Source organism: Amyelois transitella, chromosome 14 (genome assembly GCF_032362555.1).
Source record: "Amyelois transitella isolate CPQ chromosome 14, ilAmyTran1.1, whole genome shotgun sequence".
Lineage (NCBI taxonomy): Eukaryota > Metazoa > Arthropoda > Insecta > Lepidoptera > Pyralidae > Amyelois > Amyelois transitella.
This window is the reverse complement of record NC_083517.1, coordinates 6,595,158-6,620,824: the sequence shown is the minus strand read 5'-3', so window position 1 is coordinate 6,620,824 and position 25,667 is coordinate 6,595,158. Positions and strand designations below refer to the sequence as shown.

Here is a 25,667-nt window from a genome sequence, read left to right as displayed (position 1 = left end):
ACTTCTATGATTTTTTCTACGCAGCAAGTACTTTGTAAAACTTTTTACGCACATTTTATATACTTCACTCAATCTTCAAACTATTTACAGCTTAATAAACACTTCATCTCATATGTTTCTATTCAACACAACTATGAGAGTGTAGAAATAAAAAGTAACTGGTGTATGCGAAGACGCAGTGTAACGCTAGTACCCCACCAATGCCTCGCTTGAATAAGGCAGATAATCTTTTGTTTAAAAACCTAGGTTCTTTTTTCCTTCAACAATTAGATTTGCCTCAATGATTTCTAATCACACACTAGGGTTTCGCCGATGGATGCAATCGTATGTTCGACGCAGTCATCAATATCATTGACACAATCATCGATTGTTAGTATTTGCGACATTGTGACAATTTATCTTGTTAACACTACAAAACTTAAAAACTATTATTATAAAATATTTTATAACTCTTCTCTTTCTTCTAACGAAAGTTGTAGTAAAACATGATACTCCGTTACATTATTGGTATAGACCTAACAAATCAGTTAAAAATGAGCAGTTTTTTAAATAGTTATAGAATGATGGTACAAACTAGATGTTCTGTTATTTCCAAGTGTAATAACAATAAATTGACTGTCACTAGCACCTGCCTTTTGATAGTGATTTCACTATATGTGCAGTCTGCCACAGTCATAATTTTGTCGAACAGTAATATTAAGAATACTTTGCGACATCACGAAAATGGGTTAAGTGACATTTTACTACAACCATAAAACATTGGTAGTGAACAATTCATAGAGACGTAGTGTCCATTCCACGAAAACAACTTTAGGTTGTTCAGACCACTATGGATAAGTAAGAAACCCAGGTATTTTATTGTTGTTGCAGCCTACTTACTTCTGCTAACTTTTTAACTTTTTGTACTTTACAACATTTAAACGGTTACTTCGACGATTTATTATTGGAAGATTATAATAAAAAACAAAACAAAAGACTGAAAAATTTCATGGTAAACTTGTAGGTAATTTGGCTATACTAAATTACTTAACCCGAAAAATACGTCGTTATGTTTTTAATCTTTTAATCTTAAAATATACAAATATGTTATTTACCGGCAGCATTGTTCTTCGTATGTGATTATCGATGTTTTGTTTGCTTTGAAGTCGTCATTGTCTGGCCACAATTACAATGAAATCGCACATCGTGCTTCTGTATGTGACCTATACCGTCATTTGAAATTAAGCAAACATCATAAGTTTTGAAGGACATTATGTCATCGCTAGGTTTTAAGTTTCGATGCTTACAGTACAGCCTGATATATCTTTGAAATAAATTTTATTTTTATTAATTATAAACTAGGTTTGAGGTTCATTACTTCCTTTCTCACTGAGTAGGAGCCAGAGCAACCTATACTGTACGCTTGGTGTCAGAATTTATAATCTAAACAGCTTGTGCATCACGATTATCAAATGACGATAGGTGCCAATGGCACAACATTTCTTCCGAAGTATGAAATTATATTTTTTATCGAGCGTGAACGAAAGATTCAAGGAATCGTTCTGTCTATACTTGAAACAAAATAGACGGAAATGTATAATTCCCGTAACTGAACCATACAGTAATTAAAGAACCAATTTAAGTGTAAGACTGCAAAGTTTCAAAACTTCTTAAAGGAGTAACCGAGATATTTAAAAGCAACAGAAGGGTTGTTGAAGATAAATAAAACTGGATATACTGTTCGTTATAATTATAACAAAACCTTGCAAAAATAACCGATAACCAACTCACCCATAAAAGAAGTACGGCCGACTGATTCTATACCGGGTGCGGCAAAAGCAATACCGATTCATAGGTGGAACCTCAGCCTGGTCAAATTCAAGAGATCAGCCATCTGTTACTTTATCTGTTTTATCAATGCTCTATTGAGATTTGCCGGTTAATAGGCTAGAAAATGCAGTCATCCGAATCTTCATGACATGACATGAACGATTGAAGACAGCTACATTTTGTTTTGCGAATAAGTGATGTGCTTTTACTGCCGTAATGAATCGTAAAGATTCTAATTGAATATCATTAACTATTTTAAAAATAACATGATAGACAGAAAAATACATGAAATCGGTAAAAACTGTACTTTTTATCTACAATGGAGAGTGGGACTATAAGTTTGATCCAAACCATTTGCATTGGACGTGACACTTAAAATTAATTCACAATGTATGTAGATCTAATTTATAAAATAATCTACAGGGATAATCATATGAGGAACGATTTCGAAATAAAAATGCGACTGGATCAGAAATAGACGACATGGTGGCCAGACGAGAGCGAGTGAAGAATGTTTAGTCACTGATGCTGGACACGAATTGATGTGCCGTGAATACCTAAACAATGCATCTCTTGATCTGCTGCTCCATATAGATAAGTTTTTAATCTTCAAAAATATATTTCCCTGCTTCCCATTTTTTCAACGTAGATATTTCGTAGGAAATCTTTTCTAGCCGTGAGCTGATAATATTAGTAATACTGATGATGCAATATTAATGTGCCGTTATAGAGACAATACTTGTTATAAATTAATAGTTTAAAATTAATGAGCTCTTTGTATTATAATCGTCAAGTTTTAACCTAGCAATATGGCCTTCAATTTATTAACTACCTTGGTCTATTAAAAACTAAAAAAAATACACCTAAGGTATACTTAGTTATTCAAAAGAGCTTATCTAAGTTACTTTTTGATTAAGGAAACATTAACCCGAACGTTGCCCCGTCAGAATATTTAATAGTATAATTAATGTTGACAGTCTAAAATATGCACACTGGTTCAACAACCGACTAATAGTTACTCCCTTGTATATTTTAAAGATTTCTCTTTCTTAATAGAAGTAAATAAATACGAGTACAATGAAACAAAAATAACTGTGACCCCAATAAAATATTCTAGGGCTATTTGTTATCTGTCAAGATAATTGCAATTTCTTTTCTTAATTAGCTTAAAGAAAGAAATTCGTATCGATCTAATATTGTTCTTATATAGGCAAGATGCATTTTATCACAACAAATATTCAAAATTTTATCATTTTTCATATCTGACTAAATATAATTTGTTGATAATCCCGTTGCAACGAAATGAGGTCGTACTACTGCATTAGTTTTGGCGGAATTTCGAAATAAGCTAACACACGGGCTTTGGCTGGCACAGTGCCAACTGCAAGGCACAGAACAGCTGAGTCCATTTTTTGCCTTAACCTACCGATACATCTGAGCTAAACTATTTATTATAGTATCCTTAACAGCATTTATTTCTTTCAATGTATTATTAATGGACAAAAACGAATTTCACGGCGAACTGGTTTCTTTCGAGCTAGTCATTCTTTCTACAGACCAATATGTATTATTCTTAACCAGACCATCATCAAGTAAGTGTTGTGTGTCCATCAACCATCAACAAGTGCTTTAATATCAATATGCAAAAATTTTGCGTGTTTCAAATCAACTTCTGCTGAGGAGAATACTTCAAGCGCGCACATTTGTTAATTTTACCATAAGTTACCTACTTGGTAAAATAAATTAATACATAATGTATAATTTTAAAATTAAAATAATAGATAGGTACAACTAGAAGTCAGGAGTAGAATGATATCATGATGCCATCTCATCAGCACCCATCAGTAACTACATACAATTTATTTACGTACAGACAGCAATAAAATTTAAATTTTCAATTGCGTCTATTTCATGGACGCAAAAATTAATGCAAGTCTACAATAAGATGCTCATGCAATAAGTACTAATGATGTTGGAGACCTACTTATTAACTAAGTAAAAAAAAAAAACATCAATATCAGTCAAACAATCGAGTAAAAATCCTGTCGATAACTGTCGGACCTTTTTATTTTCAGCTACATTAAACAGATTAATTGCGTATGACATTTATGTTAGATAAGAGTATGTTACCGTATATTAAAATGCACAAAAATCGTGGTAAATTTTTTTGCAGACTGTATGCACTGGGTCAGATTAAATCACTACGTGAGGACACGAGGCGGATTTGCATCCGGTACGAGGATCGTCCTCCGTGCAGAGAGCCAACATCATGATGACATCGCTTACATCAGTATTAAATCTCTTTAAAATATTAAAGTACAAAAATACTAACAATATTTAATTTTACTGCGGCGTTATGCGTTTTCAAAAAGATTTTCTTCGGAAACACATGGGTTATAATTTTAACAGTATTTATTAGAGAAAAATGCTGACTCAAGGTAGATTGCACATCTTGTACCGGAATAGCAGCTTGGAATGTATGTAATGTGAAATTTGTAGACCTCGACGTACTCAAATGCAGTCTAAATATTCCGATACCAAATTAATAATGAAAGTCACGTAACAACGGTTGTACATTCGTAACACGTTCCATTAGTTACGCGAACTCGTTGCGTCCGGCAACAGAAATCGGGGTACTGAGATACTATAAAATTCTTAACAAAATAATTAGTATTCGTACATACATACATACATAAAATCACGCCTCTTTCCCGGAGGGGTAGGCAGAGACTACCTCTTTCCACTTGCCACGATCTCTGCATACTTCTTTCGCTTCGTCCACATTCATAACTCTCTTCATACAAGTAGTATTCGTCTCGACTAATAATAGAATATGTAAATGTTAAGTGAACTCTGAGATCTTTAAAGGTACCTTTAAAGATTTCTTATGTTTAGGATATTTCTCTAGTGCTCATAGCAGCATAATAATAGTCACTTTCTTTTAAGTGAACACTTTTAAAATTGCTAATTAGCATATTGACAGGCAATTAGACTAATTAAAATAAAAACAATTCTGCCTTCAAATACGAGGCAAAAAATGACTGCGAAAATATCGCACGGCCAAAATGTTTTTCTTTTGTAAAGTTTCTTATCTTATAGGCGTAGAGAGCAAATCTCCTCAACATAATAATCTAGTTGTAGGATTGTGTGAAGTATCTAGAAGCCGATCGACGTAGAGAACATACAACATCGTCGTGCGAGCGTATTCGAGTACAAAAACGCAGGTTGTAATTATTTTGCTTTCCAAGTCGCTGATTTTCTCTACGATGATGTCGCATCGAAATCGAAATCCGATCGATATCTATGTAGCGGCAAATATTTTTCTTGCTGACTTTTGCTAGCGGCTTCACGAATCACGCGGCGGCAGCGAATATAACATTTCGTAAAATACATATTTTTCAATACCCCTATAAATTAATTTGTCGCTACACTATTAACAGAGTGGTCTTAATCGTCTAATCCGATGTGGTGTAGTCATTCATCTCTCAAGGATGCTTTCCTTACACACAAATGTACAGCAGTTTGGGTGATCTTAAAAAATGTTAGGATTCGAAACCAATGTAATGGTAATAAATTGGTTCTGTCCTCAACAACTTCTTACAATTTTGCATAAGGAGGTTCGACTTCATTGGAAGTAAAAGTAGAAACAAATATTGGCTCGTTTACGCAGTACACGACGAACAATAAACAACCAGTTTTATAGGAACATTATCACCTGTCACTATGTTGTGTCAGACCGGTTTGTGGTCGTGGTCACAGAACCACGAAACGTGGTAGTCGTCACACTTTCAACTACTTGTAATAGTAGCGAACATTATGAGAAACTAGAAAGTATTCTTTTAGGTTCTATACACAAAGTTACAAAAAAGTAAATAAGTTTCGTGAATAAAAACATTAAATAGTTTTCTTAGTTTCGCTCACTAACTGCAGGGATCATGGTTACATTAAGTCCCTGTCTACCTCTCTACGAAGAAAGCGTGATTACAATGTAAGTACCTATGAAATTAAATTGTTTACCTTGCCCTTGTTAAATTTTGCTTTAAATTTTGCTACACTCACACACACACACATTTTGTCAGGTCTTCAAAACCTTCGAAGGGATATTTAATATATGTTATTCATATTCGGTTTAAAAAAGGAATAATTAATAAGTTCCATTGCTGATTATATGCCATTTTTTCTGTTTATTTTCGATACTTCGTAAAAATATAATGACAGCATAGGATGTAGTTAACTTTAAATGGCTCCATTAGAGATAGTCTAGAAAACTGGGTCTGCATATAATTCATGGCGGCAATGAGCGATAAATTTTACATTGTTGACTTCCTCGAAAGGTTGTGACGTTTATCGACTATAAATTTTAAAATAGCACTTAACTCGAAACGCATTTCGTTCAATTTGCTTATGTAACCTCCCATATTCTAGAGACGGTCCACAAATTTTAACTAGGTAGTTAAATACATAAAAAGTATTTACTTAGTAAGTATAATCCTTGCAATAAAGAAATGGACAAAAACATGCCAGTATTGATAATTAGGTATTAAAAATACAATTATACGTGAAATTCCGCGATATCTTAGTAATTATAGTAACAATACAATTAGTAATTACGAGTACTACCCCCAAATAATTTGGTATTTTGGGATTATTTTCGTTGCGTTGATAGAAATTTCATGTTTGTAGACCATAAATTGATCATAAATGGAGGAGGTTATCAAAGAATCACTCAAGATCACATCTGAATCGGTGTAGCATATACCATCACCATCCATCTGGCGTTCACCCTGGTCTCAAGGTAGCACCCGCATTTCACCTTAAACTACGATTCTTAAGTGCAAAATTGAATCAAACCACCATCAGATAGAAAAAGAAAACCATAAATAATCGTCTCACTTTTTTACATCATTTGAAAACGTCTCTAAAATGCAAAGATGTCTTTGTAAGAATCTCATGCGTGGTAAACAATGTGGGAGGCTGGGAACGGTGCATGCATCTCCAAACAACGGAAACATACCGAGAACCGTAACTTGTGAACGGTAAGTCCATTCGATTCTCTACAATGAATAATAGACAGAATAAAAAATTATGTTATATGTTAAACTAGCTGTGCCCGCGACTTCGTCCGCGTGGAATAGTTATTCACGCGGTCACGCGTATTAGAAAGAACGCTGGTTCGCCGTATTAAATGTTTCGCTGCAAATTGCTTATAACGACTATATCTCAAAACCTATTCGTCTGATTTATATACTGTAAATGGCAATTTTAGTGTACATGAAAAGCCGAAAGTAATAAACATATTTATTTGGATAAGGATTAATACTGAATTAAATAAAATTGGTTTCAAAATAACTTATGTTTATAATGAAAAAATAATCTTAAAAAATGAACATAAAAGTGGTTATTGTAAGTAAACCTTAAGAGATAGATATATGCTCTCGCGGACTTTTTTGTGGCAAAAAATGAGTACTTCACATCTTGAGTACATTGTTTTACTACATCTTTGTTGGTTTGCGCAGCGTTCGCGTGGAAAGCTCGCAGATGGCCGACTCATTCAACTTTCACCTGCATTGTTGACGTTTCCCGTAGGAAATCCGGAATATAATGTAGCCTATAGCCTTCCTCGATAAATAGACTATCTAACAGTGAAAGAATTATTCAAATCGGTTCAGTAGTTTCTGAGATTAGCGCGTTTAAACAAACAAACAAACAAACAAACAAACAAACAAACAAACAAACAAACAAACAAACAAACAAACAAACAAAACAAACTCTTCAGCTTTATAATATTAGTATAGATTACAGCTGTATCCGTGATTGATTGATATTATTAACAATATCATTGGTAGAGAATCAAGGTAAGTTTTTTGAGAATTGGTTACAGAAAGATTGAGAAATATGAGATAAAGGGAGATAGCAAACTTAGAATACTGACGAGAGCTGATGGTACGTCTAGAAAGATTATTAGAAAATTCGATCAAAATACACTTTTTAATTATGAAAGACTTCATAATTATTAAGTGTTTTGATCGTCAAGATTTTAAAGAAAATCATCTTTAAATTTAGCCAAAAGACGTAGTTGAATATTTTTTGTCACTGACAAAATGTTCCGCTCAATTGACTCAAATTCTTCAAATTTAATGTCTATGTTATATTTGAATTCTTGATTAAATAATATAGATTGACTGTGTTACTAACATAACGTAACAATAGTTGACCCACTAAAGCACAGAGCTACGCCGGTGGCCTGAAAAGCTTGTGACTTTACATTAATGACTAGACTATCCTTGCTTTTAAGCTATTGAAGGCGAATAAAGACAATTCGCCCACTTGGCTTCCTACGGTTGTGGACTTGAACCTTAAAATGATTACAAAATGTTACTGCAATCGGTTAGATAGTAATATTTGAATTTGTAGTAAATACTTGAATATCGGTCATATTTTTGAGGTTCAATACAATGCAAATAAATACATAATATAGATGATGTAGAACATTATATATGTATGTATGTATAGGTTAATATAAAGGTTGTTAAATTTAAAGTAACACGTCTACGAAAGCAGTTCTCTTTTTCTGTTTAAGTTAATTCCTAATAAGAGCTCTTGTCCAATAACCCAAAAAAATGTTTTTGGACATTAGTACTTTGTAGTAATAGGTGCCGATAAAACTTTGTCCTAGATTAGCGATAACGTTTAGGGTCACTGAAATCGGGTGAATAACTTAAATATTCATATGTATGGTTTGGTCATTGACTGGGTGTTGACCCAAATACCAAATTTGTTATATTTATAAGGGTTACATTCGCATGCCTGCTTATTCTAGTTGTAATTGCATTTCACACAACACAAATATTTTAGTTAGTTTGTGTCTTTCAGATCCACTTCCCTTTATTTTAAAAAAGGTTCGGCGCTTGCTGAGTATTGCAACACATACATATCTAAAAAAAGATTTATAAGTATATAAATTTTCATTTGTTTTGCCTAAGTCTCTTTTAAGTTTCAGTAACGTTCTTCGTAACTTGGTGAATAAATTGAATTAAAAGAAGAGCGTAGTAAATAAAAAACTTAAGTGTATTTTCTACGCTTCATTGTTCAAATTATAGCTAGTCTTTGCTATTTATTTTAGAGACAAACAATTTTTTTTATTAAAAGCCGATGTGCAGTCTATTTTGCGTCCTACTGCCTCGTCAATTTTGCTGCGGTGTGGGGTCAACGATTCTTGCTTCGTCAACAAATCCATCGACGAGAATAACCCGTTACACTGCATCAGTCTCCAGCGGATTTCAACAGCACACTTCTAAACTAAAACACCTATTTGATGGTAGCCTTTGATTGGCAAAGTCAACACAAATATGCAGGTGTGTGTTATCTGTTAGGTTACGCAGCAAACCTTTGTTCAATGTTCGCACATTTATCTTCTTATTCTGTTTCTACAAAAGCGCAAGAAAAACCTAGCTTCTATTGAAATAAGGCAGAGATTATAAGTTTCCAGTTTTTTATAACCTTCCTTATATTTACTCGAGTTAAGTAGCTGTGATCTCTCAATCTTTGATAAAAACTAAACGCGTCTTTGATTCTACCTTTCCAGGTAAACTTCGATTGCGAAGATTCGTAGATAAATTATAAAGATAAAAGTTTTGATAAACATTATGTAAAATTTTGCTTATTCTGTAGGTAACTGTAACATGTGTAACAGATGAAATGTAAACTCTAAACTGTGACCAGTAACAACAATGCATGCATATTCAGAAAATAACATTTTCGTTTTTGTCTTCGGCCAAGGTACGGTACCACCATAAGAAAATTCTCATGATTTCTAGTATATAGCTGCGTAACGTGTCGTTATAAGAGCTAGGAAATGAAATACATATATATCGACTCTCACACCGTCATGCTTTCGAAACGGATTATTTCTTTATGAATTTAACGAGTTTCAATCATTTCTCGCGTGTGTCTCATGGTCGGTGAAAGGTAGGTGTATGACCACCTGAGTCCATTATACAAGATTGCAAGGTGTAGATAAACGTAGCCGCAATCTAAATACAGATTACCTTTTTGAAGATCTTAAAGCCTAACAAGTTTATTTTAACGAATTACTTCATTTAAAAATTTATTCAGAAAATATCGAACAAACACCTTTAAGTTTGTTCGATATTTTCTTCCAATGTAGTTGCTATGCGTTTTCTGCATGTTGATAATTTGTAAACACTAAGAATTTTTTTTAAATACTTAGTATTATAATTTCTTGCTCTCGAATAATCTTATATCAAACTTTTAATAAGATGACAAGTAATAATATTCTCATTTAAAAGAGACAATGATATTTTGTTTGCTATTCTGTTATAAAGATACAAGCATTACTACAGAAATTACGTAAGTTACGAAATACAGGTTTAAATATTTTCGTATTTTTTTTGTATCCGCTGAGTCAACAATTCAGCATGCACCGGATGTATAAACTCTACACTATCAAGATACTACTTATTTGTCAGGTCGCAATAAATAACTTGCGAGATTTTATTTGCTCTTTCCATCCGAACTTTTCACGTAGTAAATTTAATGTCATTTTGATTTGTTTCATATTACATTTTAATTTCAAATAAAAAATAAATTCTACGATTTAGACATTCCTTAGCCTTAAAAATTGGGATTAAAGGACCATATCGTCTTATTAAATTTGTTTTTTCATTTGATGTGTTTATTTTAGGATATTACTTAACTTCATATTCATAATATATGTAGTATCTATTAAGTTATAATTTTCTAATGAGCTAATGCTGAATGATGGCTTTAGTAACGTTCCTTCATAATTTTGGAATTTTATCATTCTTTCGTTTTGATAGCATCTTATCATTGCTCTTGTGTTGAGTAGATAATATTTGTGTGTTGGTAAGTTTTCGTATTCTTTCTCATTTTTTTTCCATTAGTTTTTTTCAACCCAAAGTGAACACTACCACTAACTTTTCTTCCTTGTATCTATCCTTCCTTTGCAGAACCATCACAACTTCAAACTTCAAGTCAATTTTACGTTATTTCAGCTTTCAATAAAAATACAGAACATTATAGAATGAGAGTAGTAGGTAAAATGAGGCACAGTAACTTGTTTACTTTTCTAATAACATCTTGCTCAGCTCAAGTGAAGAACCAATAGTGAGTTGACAGTGGCAATTGGCACAAACCGAAGGACAGTTTAGCAATCACCCGTGAATTACTTGTAAAAGGCTTAACAAAACTTAAAGGCCCGATTTGTAGAATATGTTGAAATTATAGGTATCAGGTAGTCTTATATTATTTATCCACACAGGTTAATGGCCTTACTGGAGGTTGAAAGACGTTAGCGAACTTTTACCTTCAGATTATAATGAACTAAAATAATGACACCACACAAAAATACGGGAAAGTTAACCGTTCACGTGTCTATCTGTAACGCCGGCTTCGTGTTAAGGCATCCTGCGGCGCTGTCATCACTTCACTTGCATATGACACATTTTCGTTGAGAAAATGCGGTATGCGGGCAAACTTACGAGGTATCCATTGATTTTTCGCGGTGCAAGTTTGACGTCACAAACGCGACAGACACCCAACGGCGCGCGCCGGCTCGCGTCTCGCTAGCGACTGGCATGACTTCTTGCTGCTACAGAACCAGTCGGGAGGAAATGCCAGTTGCCATGCGGTCCCGTCTTGCCACGAGAAGCAAGTCGAGTTGTCACTTGACCTTCCGCATCGGTGTACTTACAAAGCACAGCTGATTTTTCGTGGTAAAATCCTCGCGAAATCTCTAAAACGCATAAATCTGGAACGACAACTGCCGATATAAACAACTGCACAACAAACATACGTAATTAAAATATATCTCATGTGGTTGGTAGAGTTTTCATGAACTTGTGAACACTATATTTAATGAGGTGTTCATAAAAATTGTTCCTCCAGTTCTATTTATTACTTTAGCTAGGTATATTTATTCTACGCCTCCTTAGAAAAATAATTTGGAACGGAATTAAGTTGCCTGATTTATTGACAGTGTTTTTGAAGTACTTCTAAGTAAAGTATAATTATAAGAGGGGCGATAAATAATTACCTTCATCAAAATAGGAAGACTTGTAAGTATCTTGGACGTTTTCCAACAAGAACTGATGTAGTCCTTGTTGAACCACTAATACCTGTTATATACTGAAGTTACTTATAAACTCTTAGAAACGTTAAAAGGTACTTATAATTCACGTAAGGAGTGGGATAACATACCGAAGTAGAAGCTGAGATACAAGTTTTTATTATAAGATGAAATAAAGTTTATTTTAAAATTCCCAAGCGACTTAGCTTACTTTGTGATTATTGATTTTCAGTCATGTATACATAAGATAAGTGTCTATCATATCATATATTATCCTACAAGTAAGTGCATGGAAATCGTCATCACCTGGCTTTAGTCCCGGTTGCCTGTTTACCTCTCTGGAATTATGTGCCTCACGCAGGTTGCGCCTGAGATTATTCTCGATTCTGAGGTTTAATACGAAACGATTTCTGCCTTACCGAAAAGGCCATGGACCAAATACCTAACATGCCCTACGAAACAAGTAAATTAAAAAATAAGAACTCAATATTAATGTAGTCCGTGGCTTGTAACCATTGAATGGTTTTCAAAAATGTTAGACAAGACGTAACTTTTTAAATTTATATAGCTGTGATCTCCGTTACAACATTGCTCGTAGTTTGTCACAGGCTTAAAACGATTATAAAATTTTCCTTGGGTGTTCGTGTTCGTTCCAACTTCAGGGTTCGGAACTAAATGTTATTTTGAAGACCTCTGTGGGGTTAAAACACATGTATTAATATTGAACTAACTTTGGGGTTTTGTATCTATAGAACTTATCCTTTTTTGTTAACTATCAAAATTTTGATGTTCATCTATCTAATCACATGACTCTACTCTAGATTGAGAATCGTGATAAATAGATCAAAATATCACCATAGTCATATGACTTTACATGGCCTATATCATTCTATCAAAAAGCAGGAGGCCTACAACTTACTTCGTCAAACAAATACAAATTGATTTAAATAACTTGTCAAACTTTTATTAACTTGTTGGATTCTTGGTATAAATTATATAGTGTTTAGTATAATCACTAAATCATCACTTCATCACTGCATAGTAACCCCCTATTTTCTTCGCCTGTATGTATGCGCTAATCGTGGAAAGTTGTGGACGGATTTTCCCCCTTTTGAAATGTTGGAAAGAGGGTTTTCTTCATAAACTTTTAATGTCTATGAATTCTAACCGTGCAAAGCCGGGGCTGGTCGCTTTAAGTAGTAGTTAGTTAAGAAAACAATCATTGTCAAGAATCCAATTAAAACTAGCTTTTGTTCGTCACTCTCGGTTTATATTACTTCTAAACATCTAGTTTATCTTTGTGCCAAATTCCTTGAAAAACGATCCAGTTATTAAACTTAACTCGTTACAGAAAATTACAAATCTGTTCTTCTTATAATATTTAGTTCAGGATTATAGATAAAAGAAACTTACTTAGAGGAAATCGGCTCGTAGCATGTTTCCCAAGAGGCGTGCTGGAGGCGCTGATGTCGCTTTGTGAGCTGTGCAGGCTACTCTTGCCGCTGCCAGCTGCCGAACCCAAGTCCATGCGCATGCGCATGTGACGGCTGTAAAAGAGTTATTTAATGAATTGTCAGATTAAATTGCATACTATATGAATACCGTCAACTCGTTTGGAAACTATTTTCGGTAACTACAAATAACCAGACTAATATATATATATACATATTTGTTTTTCCCGGCACTTAAGAACAGGACCACTCCAACCAATCCTCTCTTTCTCAACTTCCATAATCCTCAACTTTCGTCGAATTATCAGCGGCCCTACTTACAGGCCTTGACATTTCTCCATCATGGCTGTCGTAAAAGGCGACTAAGGGAACGGCTAATAAACTTGCGGCTAGCAACCTGTCACTATTTGAATCTCAATTCCTCATTATTTCATACAGCTGAAAGTGGCCTTTCAGTCTTTTCAAGACTGTTGGCTCTCACTATAAGGGATAAAGACGTCATAATATGTATGCATGTATAAATTTTATACTAATTTTGATACAAAACTATTAACGAGACACTAAAGAGATTTTATAGGAAGTCAAGGAGAAAAAGCGTCTCTTGATCCGGCTCGTATCGGAAGCCTAGAAGAAAACTTGGTATTATCTAGGTATCCATTTTGCCAAGACTACGTCACGATGGATACCTCCATAGATAAAGCCACATATTTTTAACTATTCATTGCCACATTAGAAAAATATCGATCAACGAGTATTTATTCGATTTGAGTAAGAGCTTACTCAAATCTAATAAATGTAACATTTTCAGTAAAAGTAAAAAGAATTACCTTTTTGGTTTAATGTTGTTGTTCGTAGATTTAGAGCTTAGCATCCTACTAACACTACATGCAGTCTGTGATCGTTGTAATGAATAAGAACAATCCACTTTAGATTTAATGTCTTTGAAAGATTTCGTTTTATAATCGGTCTTCATTTCCAATGAATTTTTCTTTGCCAAAGTCTCTCTCCTGTCTATTTTTTTAACGGTTTTGGGGCTACCTTGTACACTAACATCAACATCAGTCTTTTTATTAGCCAGCATACTTTTCAGTTTGCTTGGCACATCACGTTTGGGCATTTTGTACTTTTTCAGAGTGAAACTTCGCTTTTCTTCTTTACATTTATCGCCACTTCTTATGTCTTTTTCATTATTTAAAGAATTTCTTTTGCTTGTAGTTTTAGTGGTTGTTACATCTTTTGTTACAGCATTCAAATTTATTTTGGGGTCATCTAAGGGATTATCCAACGCAGTAAAATATGCATTTATATTTCCTGTACTATTATTTTTTTGACTGCATTCTGAACGAGTTGATGGTGTAGATCCCGCAGGAGACATATCATCAATAACATTTAGATATACTGGTGAAGCTCTTTGATTTTCGAAATCTGTATATACGCCACTAGATTCCATACATGAATCGTCATTTCTATTTACAATAAGTGGTGGGTTTCCGCCATTTTTGCCTCCATAAAGTGCACCATCGATCACTTGAGCTTTTCGATCGCCTCTTTGCATTTGGTCATCTAAACCATCAGCATCGCTTTCCGTAAAAAAGTCTGAGTCAGTCATAGGATCTGCTCTTCTGGTCACGGGAACATTTTGCCAATTCATTTCCAGGGCATCTTCACGTTGTTCCATAGAATTATCAGCGCCCCTACTTACAGGCCTTGACATTTCTCCATCACCTTGATATCCATCTAAACTTGTGATGCTGGTGATACTTGTTATAAAGCTGTTAGAAACCTTTGATGTCTCCATAGACTTAGAATAGTCATTTTTACTATCAGAGTAAGTCTGAGAATCATGTAACGTTGAAGCAGACAACTGAGAAAACAAACTTATTTCACCATTTATATCTGAGTTATCTAATGGTAAATCTTCTGGAGAGGGTGTCTGTTCAATTCTACTTACAATTATACTACTGTCTTGTTTGCAATCCAATCGAATCTCTAAATTAATTATATGATCTGCCATAGAACTGACGGGTTCTAAAATGCTACTGTGAATCGAAGGCATAAACTCTTCATCGACTAGATTTGAAGTATTATTTTCGTTTTCAAAAGTAATATCTAGTAAATGATGAGAATCCGAATGTTCCTCAGAAACTTCTGCTTTGTGACGACAAATTTGATCATCATTATTTTCTGACTGATTATCAAAGGAACCTAAACTTTTAATATACGTTTTGCAAACATTTGTGGCCGATTCGTGTGATAGTGTATTTTTATTACTATCGATATTTTCAAATCCATCGTTTTGTATTGTAGAAGCTGCCGAACTACTTTCAGTCTTATCAGTTGATGGTGAATCACCATTATCGGGTGACGTTTTGTTACACCCATTACTATCACAAAATATTGGAAGTCCCTCCACTGTTGGCGAAAATGCATTCTCCAAATAACAAATATCGTCCATTTGATCTGGGGTTAAGATGCCTAAGCTGTCATCGAGAGAATTCTCTTCATTTGTTCTACTTGTGGAATGATCATTTGGACTGAGATTTGTTTCAAAAGAACGTGGATACATGTGTGATTTCAATTGCAAGCACAGATCTGACCTTGAATGAGTATTAAACACCTTTTTCGTAGGAAAATTTACTTCACTTTCACATGAGTATTCAAATTCCTTCAGGGGTTTATCATCGAAATTAAGAACATTAACTCCAATGCGATCTGGACTTTTATCTTTCATATTATTGAGGTTTACACTCTGATTGTAGCCTCCTTTAGTTTGACTCCAAGTGTTTTCTGATTTATTCTGACATGATGTTGATGCATCTGTTTTGAGATCAAATAGTAAGCTATAGGGTCCGGATTCATCTTGATCTTTCTCGTCCACTAACTTTTGTGTTATATCGTTAAGTATACCTTTCGTTTTTTTATCAACATTTCGATCTTGCTTTTTTGTTATTGCATTCAATTTTTCTCGTAAATCTAGAATTCGGGGGTTTTGTTCTACTACTTTCTCTAAATTTAAGCTCATTTTCGGTATAAATGAGGCATAAGTTTTACAAAATGATTTATCTGTTGTATTTTTTTGTGATACATCGGTGAAGGATGTATCTGTAAAGCTCGTTGCTTTTTTTATCTCATCACGATCCAAAGACTCGGTACGTGTTATTCTTGAAGGATTGCTGGCAAAAATTCCTCGAAGCTCAAATGATCTCAACTTTCCATTTTTATCGATGGGAATCTGAAATCAAAACAAACATTTTTATTATATTTAATAGTTTTAATACTGGCTTTACCACTTCTTTGGTATTATTTATTTTGAATTATTTGACAAACAATTAAGTTATGGATTTGATCGACGTTTATTAATAGTTTAAATTAATCAACTATATAAAATTACAAACATTAACCACACCAACGTCTAGTCTGGTCTGTTGCTCACTAGCCGTATTATTTAAACTTTTGTGTTCTCCATCACGGTTCAAAGTATTGTTACGCTGGGTGAGTACAGTGCGTTATGTTGTGCATAGCAAGTATACCGTATATATATAATATATAGTATATATACCTACATATGTATTTGCAAATTACTCATTATCTTCAATGGTAATAAAAATAAAAAGTATCTATGCAGAGTAACATTTTGAAAAACTAACCTTATTAGAATACATGCATGGATTTAAAAATATGTACTTTATGTCATCTATACTTAAGAGTCCAATATTCAATGCCGCCTTCTATATATCCTATGTTAGGTACATCTCACCCAGTAGCCTGGCCAAGATATTAAAAAGGCTTTCAAAAAGAAGTAACATATCCTTTTGCAAAGTTTTATAATACTAAACATCGAAGGAAATGGTATTTTCATTTCAACACAGAAACAAAGTGCAGGGAGTTACAAATAAACGATGAGAGCTCATCAAATTACATACATACATAAAATCTTCTTGGATATACGCAAGTAAATAAACTATTGTCCCACAAACTCAATACCGTCTACGGCAGTTATAAACCGGCATTTCTCAGTCTAATAATTCATATAATGCCTTCAATTGTGAATCAAATTAAACTTCTTACTAACTTCAAATCTGGTAGTCATACAACGGTTTCTTCAATAATTTACAGGTTAGCTGTAAGAGACATCTCTTACAGCTAACAAAATTAAATTAAAGGTAAATTATTGATACTTGTACCTTTACTCTTTTTCAAAATTTTATGCTGCTATTTTTTAAATATAAAGTTTCTATACATATATTCAAATGGCCACTCTCAACATGCGTGATATTTTGTCATGCATAACCTAATAGTTAATAGATATGTAGCAATGGACAAAAAGTGAAGTAATAATTATTAGCAATAAATAATTCAAAACTCGTGGAACACATTTAATGTGTTCCTTGTGCTTGTAAAATGCGTTGTCAAGAATATTCCACCGTGTAATGAATTTGAAAGGTATTTATTTGCGTCTAAAATCGTATGACGGAGTTAGTGAGCACTGTATTACAGAGTATTGTATTTTCAAGGTCTGTTATGTTGCGCAGCTAACTTGTTTATACATATATATCTATCGTTTGAACCTTATCTTGACGAAATATGAAAACATTTAACCATTTTAGAATTGTGGTATGAAGATATCACAGGGCAATTACTTTTTATTTCACAATGAATATTAATGCTCGTGTTTTGAATGGATCGAGTGCATTTGTGTTGTTAATTAACGAAGCATAAATACAAGAAAGATTGATTAATCAGCCTTTTTTTAAGGTTTTGGTCTGTAGTGCCTGATTTTAGCGTCTGCAAACAACATACGGGGCTCTTTCTCATAACAAAGGAAGATACTGTATTTTTAAAGTACCTTTTCATTGTCATCATCATTTGCGTTGATCTGAGGAGCCCAGGGATCACCTATGAATGCTATCCAATGGCATCAGCGACCGATACCTAAAACCTGAATAACGAAGTAAAATTTGATTTCTTGATCACGACATCACATCACATGTGCCCATTATTTTAAAAAAAGATGTGAGAACATCAGATAAGTATTTATTATTTTCTTTGTAATTTCAAAGTAACAGTTTCTTATAATGACATAGTAGTCAGCAATTATAGAGTTTTCAGATCGTGCGAACGTACCACAATGTAAATGATGAATCACTAGAGTGAAACAAATGAGTGCATAAAAAAGTTCAATCAACCCCATTTCATACTAAGATAAATATCTTAAACATGTTTCATCCATTGAAAAAATAGAGAAAGAATAAAGTGTAGACAGACAAGGACTAAAAAACAATTTATTTTTTACATTTATAATATTTTAGGTATTCATTTAAAAGATTTAATTATTACCACAGACGGAGAATGGCTTTCAAGAACATATCAATTTGTTTAAGTTCTAACTTATTAGGTTTTTTTTTCTCGCCCATAGATATACATACATAAAATCACGTCTATATCCCTTGCGGGATATACAGAGCCGACAGTCTTGAAAGACTGATAAAGAATCCCAAGTGTATAAGCCTGGCCTTTGGTCGCCTTTTACGACATCCATTGGAAAAGATGGATCAGCCCATAGAATTCGAAATAATATAAAACTATGATTAATATGTTCTCACCCGAATTTGTAATTGCCATAACTTGAAAGTTAAAGCAATAACTACTTACACCTTACGTAAAATATTTGCTATGATTCTTATTATTTGAATAGGTACATGAGTAGTCATCAAAGACCAACCAAAAAGAAAATAGAAAGTTATTGCTTGCACGCGTTCATTTGACTTGTACGTGTAGTCTGATTTCACATAATGCGAGAACAATATACCAACGATAAGCTTGCCTTATCATCATTCATTTGCTTTATTTTCATTCCGTCAAGCAATTTAGGTATTTATTATACAAATTCGTTAACTATCACAACACCTCTACTCGGCTATAAATGTATGTAAGTACCTACCTGTCACAATAGATACTTTTTTTCATCTGTTATCTGTCAGGCAGTTTAAGAAATCAGGTGTAAGATGAGAAATTGAATGAAATGGAACATATCTAAAATTAAAACCCTCCCAACATTACCTTCGTCTTATTTTTAAATATTAACATTACCAATCCAGCATAGGTTAATACCTAATACCACTAACCAAAGCACTCGCCTTACTTTCCCAATGTACACGTATATAACGATGACAGACATGACCAACATTACTAACTTGTTAAATATTATCATAGTTGCGATAATAGCTTGATAATTGTAAGGTGCGTTATGCAATTTAAGATTTCACAAGCATCGCGAACATCGCTTTTTAGGTTTCCAACTATATAGAGGTACCGGTGCAAACAATTTACAATTTAATACCTTTAGGTACATAACTAATTAGATGATCCGATTAAAAAAAGTTATCCTATTAATATCTATATAACCAACCTTTAAGGGCTGTTTACGCAATGTGGATGAAATAGACGTCATCTTCCACTAATCATTAGTCCCGGTTACATCCTCACCTCTCTGGAGGGAAGCCGGGGTGCGCCTTTGACCATGATCCTGGGTTGGGTAAAGCAGGATCTTACACGAACCGAGTCCCATCTGACCTCCGTAACCTTTGCAGGCGAATATAAGATTTATTGTTTATACATACATACAGTATGCAAGGGAGTAAGGGATATCCCTTACGGGGTAGACAGAGCCTGAGACTATTCAGTCTTTTCGGGCCACGTTCAGCCTCATTCCATCATTAAGCCGAGCAGGCTTAATGATGGAATTGAGATCCAATATCCCATCGCCTAAATAAAGAATCGCAATTTTATAAGCCTATCCCTTAGTCGCCTTTTACGACATCCATGGGAAAGAGATGGAGTGGTCCTATTCTTTTTTGTATTGGTGCCGGGAACCACACGGCAATTATTTATATAGTAGCTTTAAAGCTGCTGTATTATATTCTTGAAATCGCTACTGGTTTGATATATTTGGCACGCGAAAATAAAATAATAATTTCGAAATTTAAAAGTAAATTGGCAATTGGTGTATAATTGTGAACAGTAGCTATACACAGGGCCCTGATACAAACCTGTTGTTGAATGTTTCGTGTGTACAGGCCATTAGCACATTATGCCTGCCTGGCTAATAGTCTGATAGTGCTCCAGTTTCCATTGCATACTTAATTGTAAGTGATTTTCTTTTTTCTTGTTCTTCTCAAGGCGGAAATTTTTAACGAATTATATTTAAAGTAGAATGTTCTTATAAATATTCGTTATAAACGTGTATACATGTCAATTATTTTCTTGTGGAAAGTTCTTTCACAATTTTTCTACCTTGGTTGACTTACCAACATTTTCAAGAAAATAAATGTGTATTTGGGATTTATGAGTATTTTTACTAATTAGTCCAAATAGGGAATATGCATGACGAATTCACATTCCATGTGGAATGGAATAAAAATTGCCTCAAGATGTTAACCATATCTTGCATCCAGTTAATTTCTTAAAATGGCTATACTATAGGCTGATACTTAGTTGAGTTCCAAGAAAGCGAATTATTTTACAATCGTGCTAAACAACGAAGCGCGCGACGTGACTGAGTAACAAAGAAACTAGTTTATCAGGAATTTATAAATAAACATGGCGAATCAATTAATTTCTGGAACCCCCCTCTCTCGCATCATAACATTTTCTCATCAAGGCTTCTCAGATTCTCGATCGGCGTTCACAAAAAAAGCATATAAGTTTACAAATTTACCGCTAACTCGAAACCGACCCAAAAGCATGATAGTAAAAGTGTACATATGTACTAATCCCATTGTTCCAAGGGTCTAATTCTTCAACGTTTTATACCCATTTTATAATAGGTGATGAAATATCCATATCACGTTTTGTGTGCCTCACATTTCTGTCATGAACGTCAGTCACACTAAAAAACGGTCAGAAGACGGTTTTTTTTAAAAAACATACACCTAAACACACGAACTAGAATAATTCCCTCCCGCCCGACCTCTCACCTTGAGTTGATTCAATTAACGAAGATTAGGAACATTACAAGCGCCTTTATAGTTTAGGCAAACGTCGAAGCAAAGTAGGTACTATCCCTATGTAATGCATAAGGCATAAAATATCAAATAATTGTCATCATATTTACAACTTCATGTCCAAGTGACATTTAAGGTTACCATATTTATTCCCATTCAATATTCCAATCATTTTAATAATAGACGGTCGATGACATGAAAACATCGTAGGTATTATGTACATATAAAATCCGCGACTCATAACATCATGAAGTAATAATAAAATGAATGAGATGATCACGATCAGAATCAAATATTAATATCGAAATTTTGCTTAGTTTCAATTCAAATAAGGCTCAAGTTTCCCTGATATTCCCTCATCTTATTACGTGAAAGGCAACACGCAAAATAATTAGCAAAAAACATAACTTGAAGGTTATTTTAAAAGTTAAAGCATGTTAATATTTCCTGCTATATCTTTAAAAAAAGGATAGATATATTTTGAAATAATTCCTTATTAATTTAGCAGATACTCCTTTAGAAGATAAAATGAAACAATCATATCTATACAAAATTTTGAGCTTATGCTATCTTTTTTGATCATTTCGTTCTTTTATTTTCTTTATTAATTCTTACCTGCCAAACCTTCGGCATAATTTCCCCTAGGTATAATGCATTTCCTAAAAATACATTTCCTAAGTGTGCTAATTCAGGACATTAAATAAATAAATAAATAAATAAATATATACGGGACAAATTACACTGATTGAGTTAGCCTCGAAGTAAGTTCGAGACTTGTGTTACGAGATACTAACTCAACGATACTATATTTTATAATAAATACTTATATAGATAAACATCCAAGACCCAGGCCAATCGGAGAAAGTTCGTTTCTCATCATGCCCTGGCCGGGATTCGAACCCGGGACCCCTGGTGTCACAGACAAGCGCGCTACCGCTGCGCCACAGAGGCCGTCATTATATCAGTATTACACCTATTCACCGTTTTCATTGCATCCATATCCAATTCGATTCGCGTGTAGGTATTATGATTGCTTGAAACATCGGATATTAGCTAATGCTTCTAATAAGCACTCGTAGGTACGTACTTTGTTCCAATAGAAATAAACTTTTAGTAATTATATCTTTGACAAATTCATCAATCCACACACATAAACGTTCATAATCATTAGTACTTACATAAAATCACAACTCTTTTCCGGAGGACAGAGACTATGTATGTATGAATATTTAATAACTCCCTCTTGCCACGATCCCTATATACGTCTTTCGCTTCATCCACATCCATAACACTTTTCATGCGAGCTTGTCGGTTAAGCGAACTCTTGGACTAAATTTTCACCAAGACATCACCGATTTTATCACAAGGTCACGTTCGTTTTGGCGTTCTTTTTCCAACATTAACACACGCCGACATTTTATTTTGCTACATCGAACATCGATCGATCTAACAATGAGATTGTAAATCAATGCAGCGCAATTTTCTTTTTGTACACCCCGTCATTGGCTGGACAAAAACTGGGAGGCCATCGACCGTACAAAACTTATACCGATGACGTAACCACTACGACTAAAGTATTGGTAAGTTTGATGGATGAAAAAAATACTACCTGCCACAATATTAAATATTTTAATTAAAAATCAACCGCCGTTTCAGTTTGTTTCCAATATAATGAAGATACGAAGAATAAGATCATTGAGCGCAACGCGGTTTCCATTCATGGAAAGTAATATCCGGGGCAGGCTGCTAGTATTTTTTTTACTTTAAGTAAATTCACTTATTATTTTTACCTTTTAATGTTTTATTTCATCGTTACTTTCTTAGGCGTTCACTACTCATTTGATTCCTAGGATCATGATTTTTTCATTATGTACAGTGGACAAGCAACTTCGTTAGTATAAGATCCCAATACATATGCTTATATCTTATGGCATTTAAAAACCCTATTGCTTTTTTTCCTAACAGAAATAAATAATTATCACCAGCAGCACTTCATAACAAATCAAGTAATCTTTAAAAATATTGAAATTATCCATACAATTTATATTTTAAAATATTTAAGTTAGGTGCACATCAATAAGTGTGATGATAATAAAAATTCAAATAAAGCATAATACCCACCTACCTAAATATTATTTCACAGCATAGAAGAAAATTGCTTCTGTCATTAAAGATAGATTTCATATCTACGTGATACGAGTACAATGACAACAACTTTATTTAGATACCGTGGAGGAAAATCTGTTGTCTGTTATGTCTTATTTTCTATTTTATCTTGGTTTTACCTCTAGGAATATTGTATTTTCATCTACGAAGTATTTTTGGGTAGATAATAGTCTCCCTTATTCATAAAACTATTATCGCTCATCTTTGATTATTTCCTCAGCGGCAGTGGTCGGATTGGGGTCCGCATTTAATTAGATTACATATTAATATCTGATTCAGTTCTTGTACATAGAAAGTACTCAATTAAAATTTCAAAATAATTATATTTTATAGCAAGCTTTATAAAGATTTTTTACGTGCCTAAAGGAAATATTCCACCAAAACCTGCAAACAAAGTCCTTGGCAATGATTTAGCAACTACCTTCAACTCAACCATTGTTTTAATCGCAACTCACCTTAGACATATTGGCACTTATCCAAATCACATCAATCACTCAACAAACACCTCCATAATTGCAGTCTAAGGGATCACACCGAATGTATTTGATCGCAAAATGGCAGAGCCTGATAATATTAGAATCTCATTTTCGAGACGCCGTATCGCGACGAAGGCCCGATCAATACTAGTGTGATGGTTGGTGCCGGTAGATATGGTAAAAAATGTACTGGTTACATTACGGTTCGCTTGCGCGCGCATTCTGTTGTTGACTGACATGGCGCATGTGTGGAGCGCAGTTGAGGAGATGGCTCGACCGCTCGACCGCAGAACCTCAGACACGTCACGAGGCCAACCGATACTTACAAGCAACGATTGCATCGCACCGATTAGCACAGTTATTAATATAAGTAACACACCTGATAAATCGTTATCTACGGTTGCTTTTAAAAAGTGTCAGTAGGTATTGATTTCACACGCCAAATTTTGTTCGAAATATGTTCCTTCTTCCCTGTTTTAAACTGAAGTAGCATTAAAAGTTTTCAGTATGACTAAGCTAGTATTATTAAATTCATTACACTAATGATAAGTATTCGGACTTTTTTTATTATAAGTATATGAGAAATATCGTAGATACCTTAAGATAACACAGTTTAGTTTGCAAAGAAAATAAATTTTAGAAAATGATGACCTTTAATATTCTTTATTAATAATCTAAATATATAGTTTTATTCTGATTTCTATCGAAAATATTCATAACTCAAAATAACTCTTGCGAAAAGGGTTTACTTTTAGTGAATATAATAAAATATGACACAATTTTTGAAAGGTTTGCCTTACTGTAATTGAATCCTTAGGCAAACGTACCGATGCTTAGATCCTGAATGAATACTTCTTCTTCTTTATCGTTACCTTTTCCCACTTTCTACGTGGGGTCGGCACAGTATGTTAGTTTTTTCTAATTACTTCTGTCAAATGCCATCTCACTGGTCACTCCCTTTCTACTCATACTATCCTTTACGCCGTAAATTAACACTTGATTGAGAACTATAAAACATTGTCATGGACTCATAAAAAGAAAATGTGACACACTTTTAACGCATTTCAGACAAATACCTAGCTAATTTAATAAAATTGGCCTCACCTTGAAAAACAAAAGCCAGCAGAGGTCAGACAGAAGTGGCTTGGTTTAAACACCTGACTTACTCAACACAGGAATATAAAAAGTTTGCTTCAAAACAATCAGTCAAAGGCGCAACTGAGGCTCCTCTCCACATATGTAGATACGGGAGGATGTAACTGGGATATAGCGCGGGAGGATGAAAAGGCACCAGCATCACATATAGACTCCTAGCTTAGACTGGGCATAACTAACTAACCCCCCACATTGTGTTTTCCCTGGTGAGGTACACTGAGTCCGCCTAAGACAATGGTCAGGTTTTCTATTTTTAGATCGTGATCCAGAAGTTTTAACAAAAATATTTAAAACCTATAAATGTTTAGACTTTTCTCAAATTAGGTAGATATTTAGTCATTGATAACCAACAATGATTTTTAGTCTACTCATATATCAGTTAAAGCAGGCATAGATAAGTAAGATTTAGCATCATTATAGGTGCTTATAGATTAAAAAATTATATCGGAAAGATAACATTTTAGAAGAAAGATATGATAGGAAATAATTAAATCCAACG

General features: G+C 33.9%; 1 protein-coding gene across 2 annotated transcripts in view; it reads right to left on the bottom strand.

Moving 5' to 3' along the window:
- Nucleotides 1–24,340, bottom strand: part of LOC106132373 (uncharacterized) — a 65,170-nt gene extending 40,830 nt beyond the window's left edge. Inside the window, exons 1-3 of one of the 2 annotated variants that reach the window (XM_060947676.1) lie at nt 24,211–24,340; nt 14,196–16,600; nt 13,331–13,464 (exon numbers count right to left, since the gene is read on the bottom strand). In XM_060947676.1, coding sequence (XP_060803659.1) covers nt 13,331–13,464; nt 14,196–16,600; nt 24,211–24,252 — 2,581 coding nt within the window. In that variant the 5' untranslated portion in view covers nt 24,253–24,340. Of the gene's footprint in view, nt 1–13,330; nt 13,465–14,195; nt 16,601–23,992 lie in introns of both variants that reach the window. The other variant, XM_013331758.2, reaches the window with a different exon arrangement.
- Between the last annotated feature and the right edge of the window lie 1,327 nt (nt 24,341–25,667).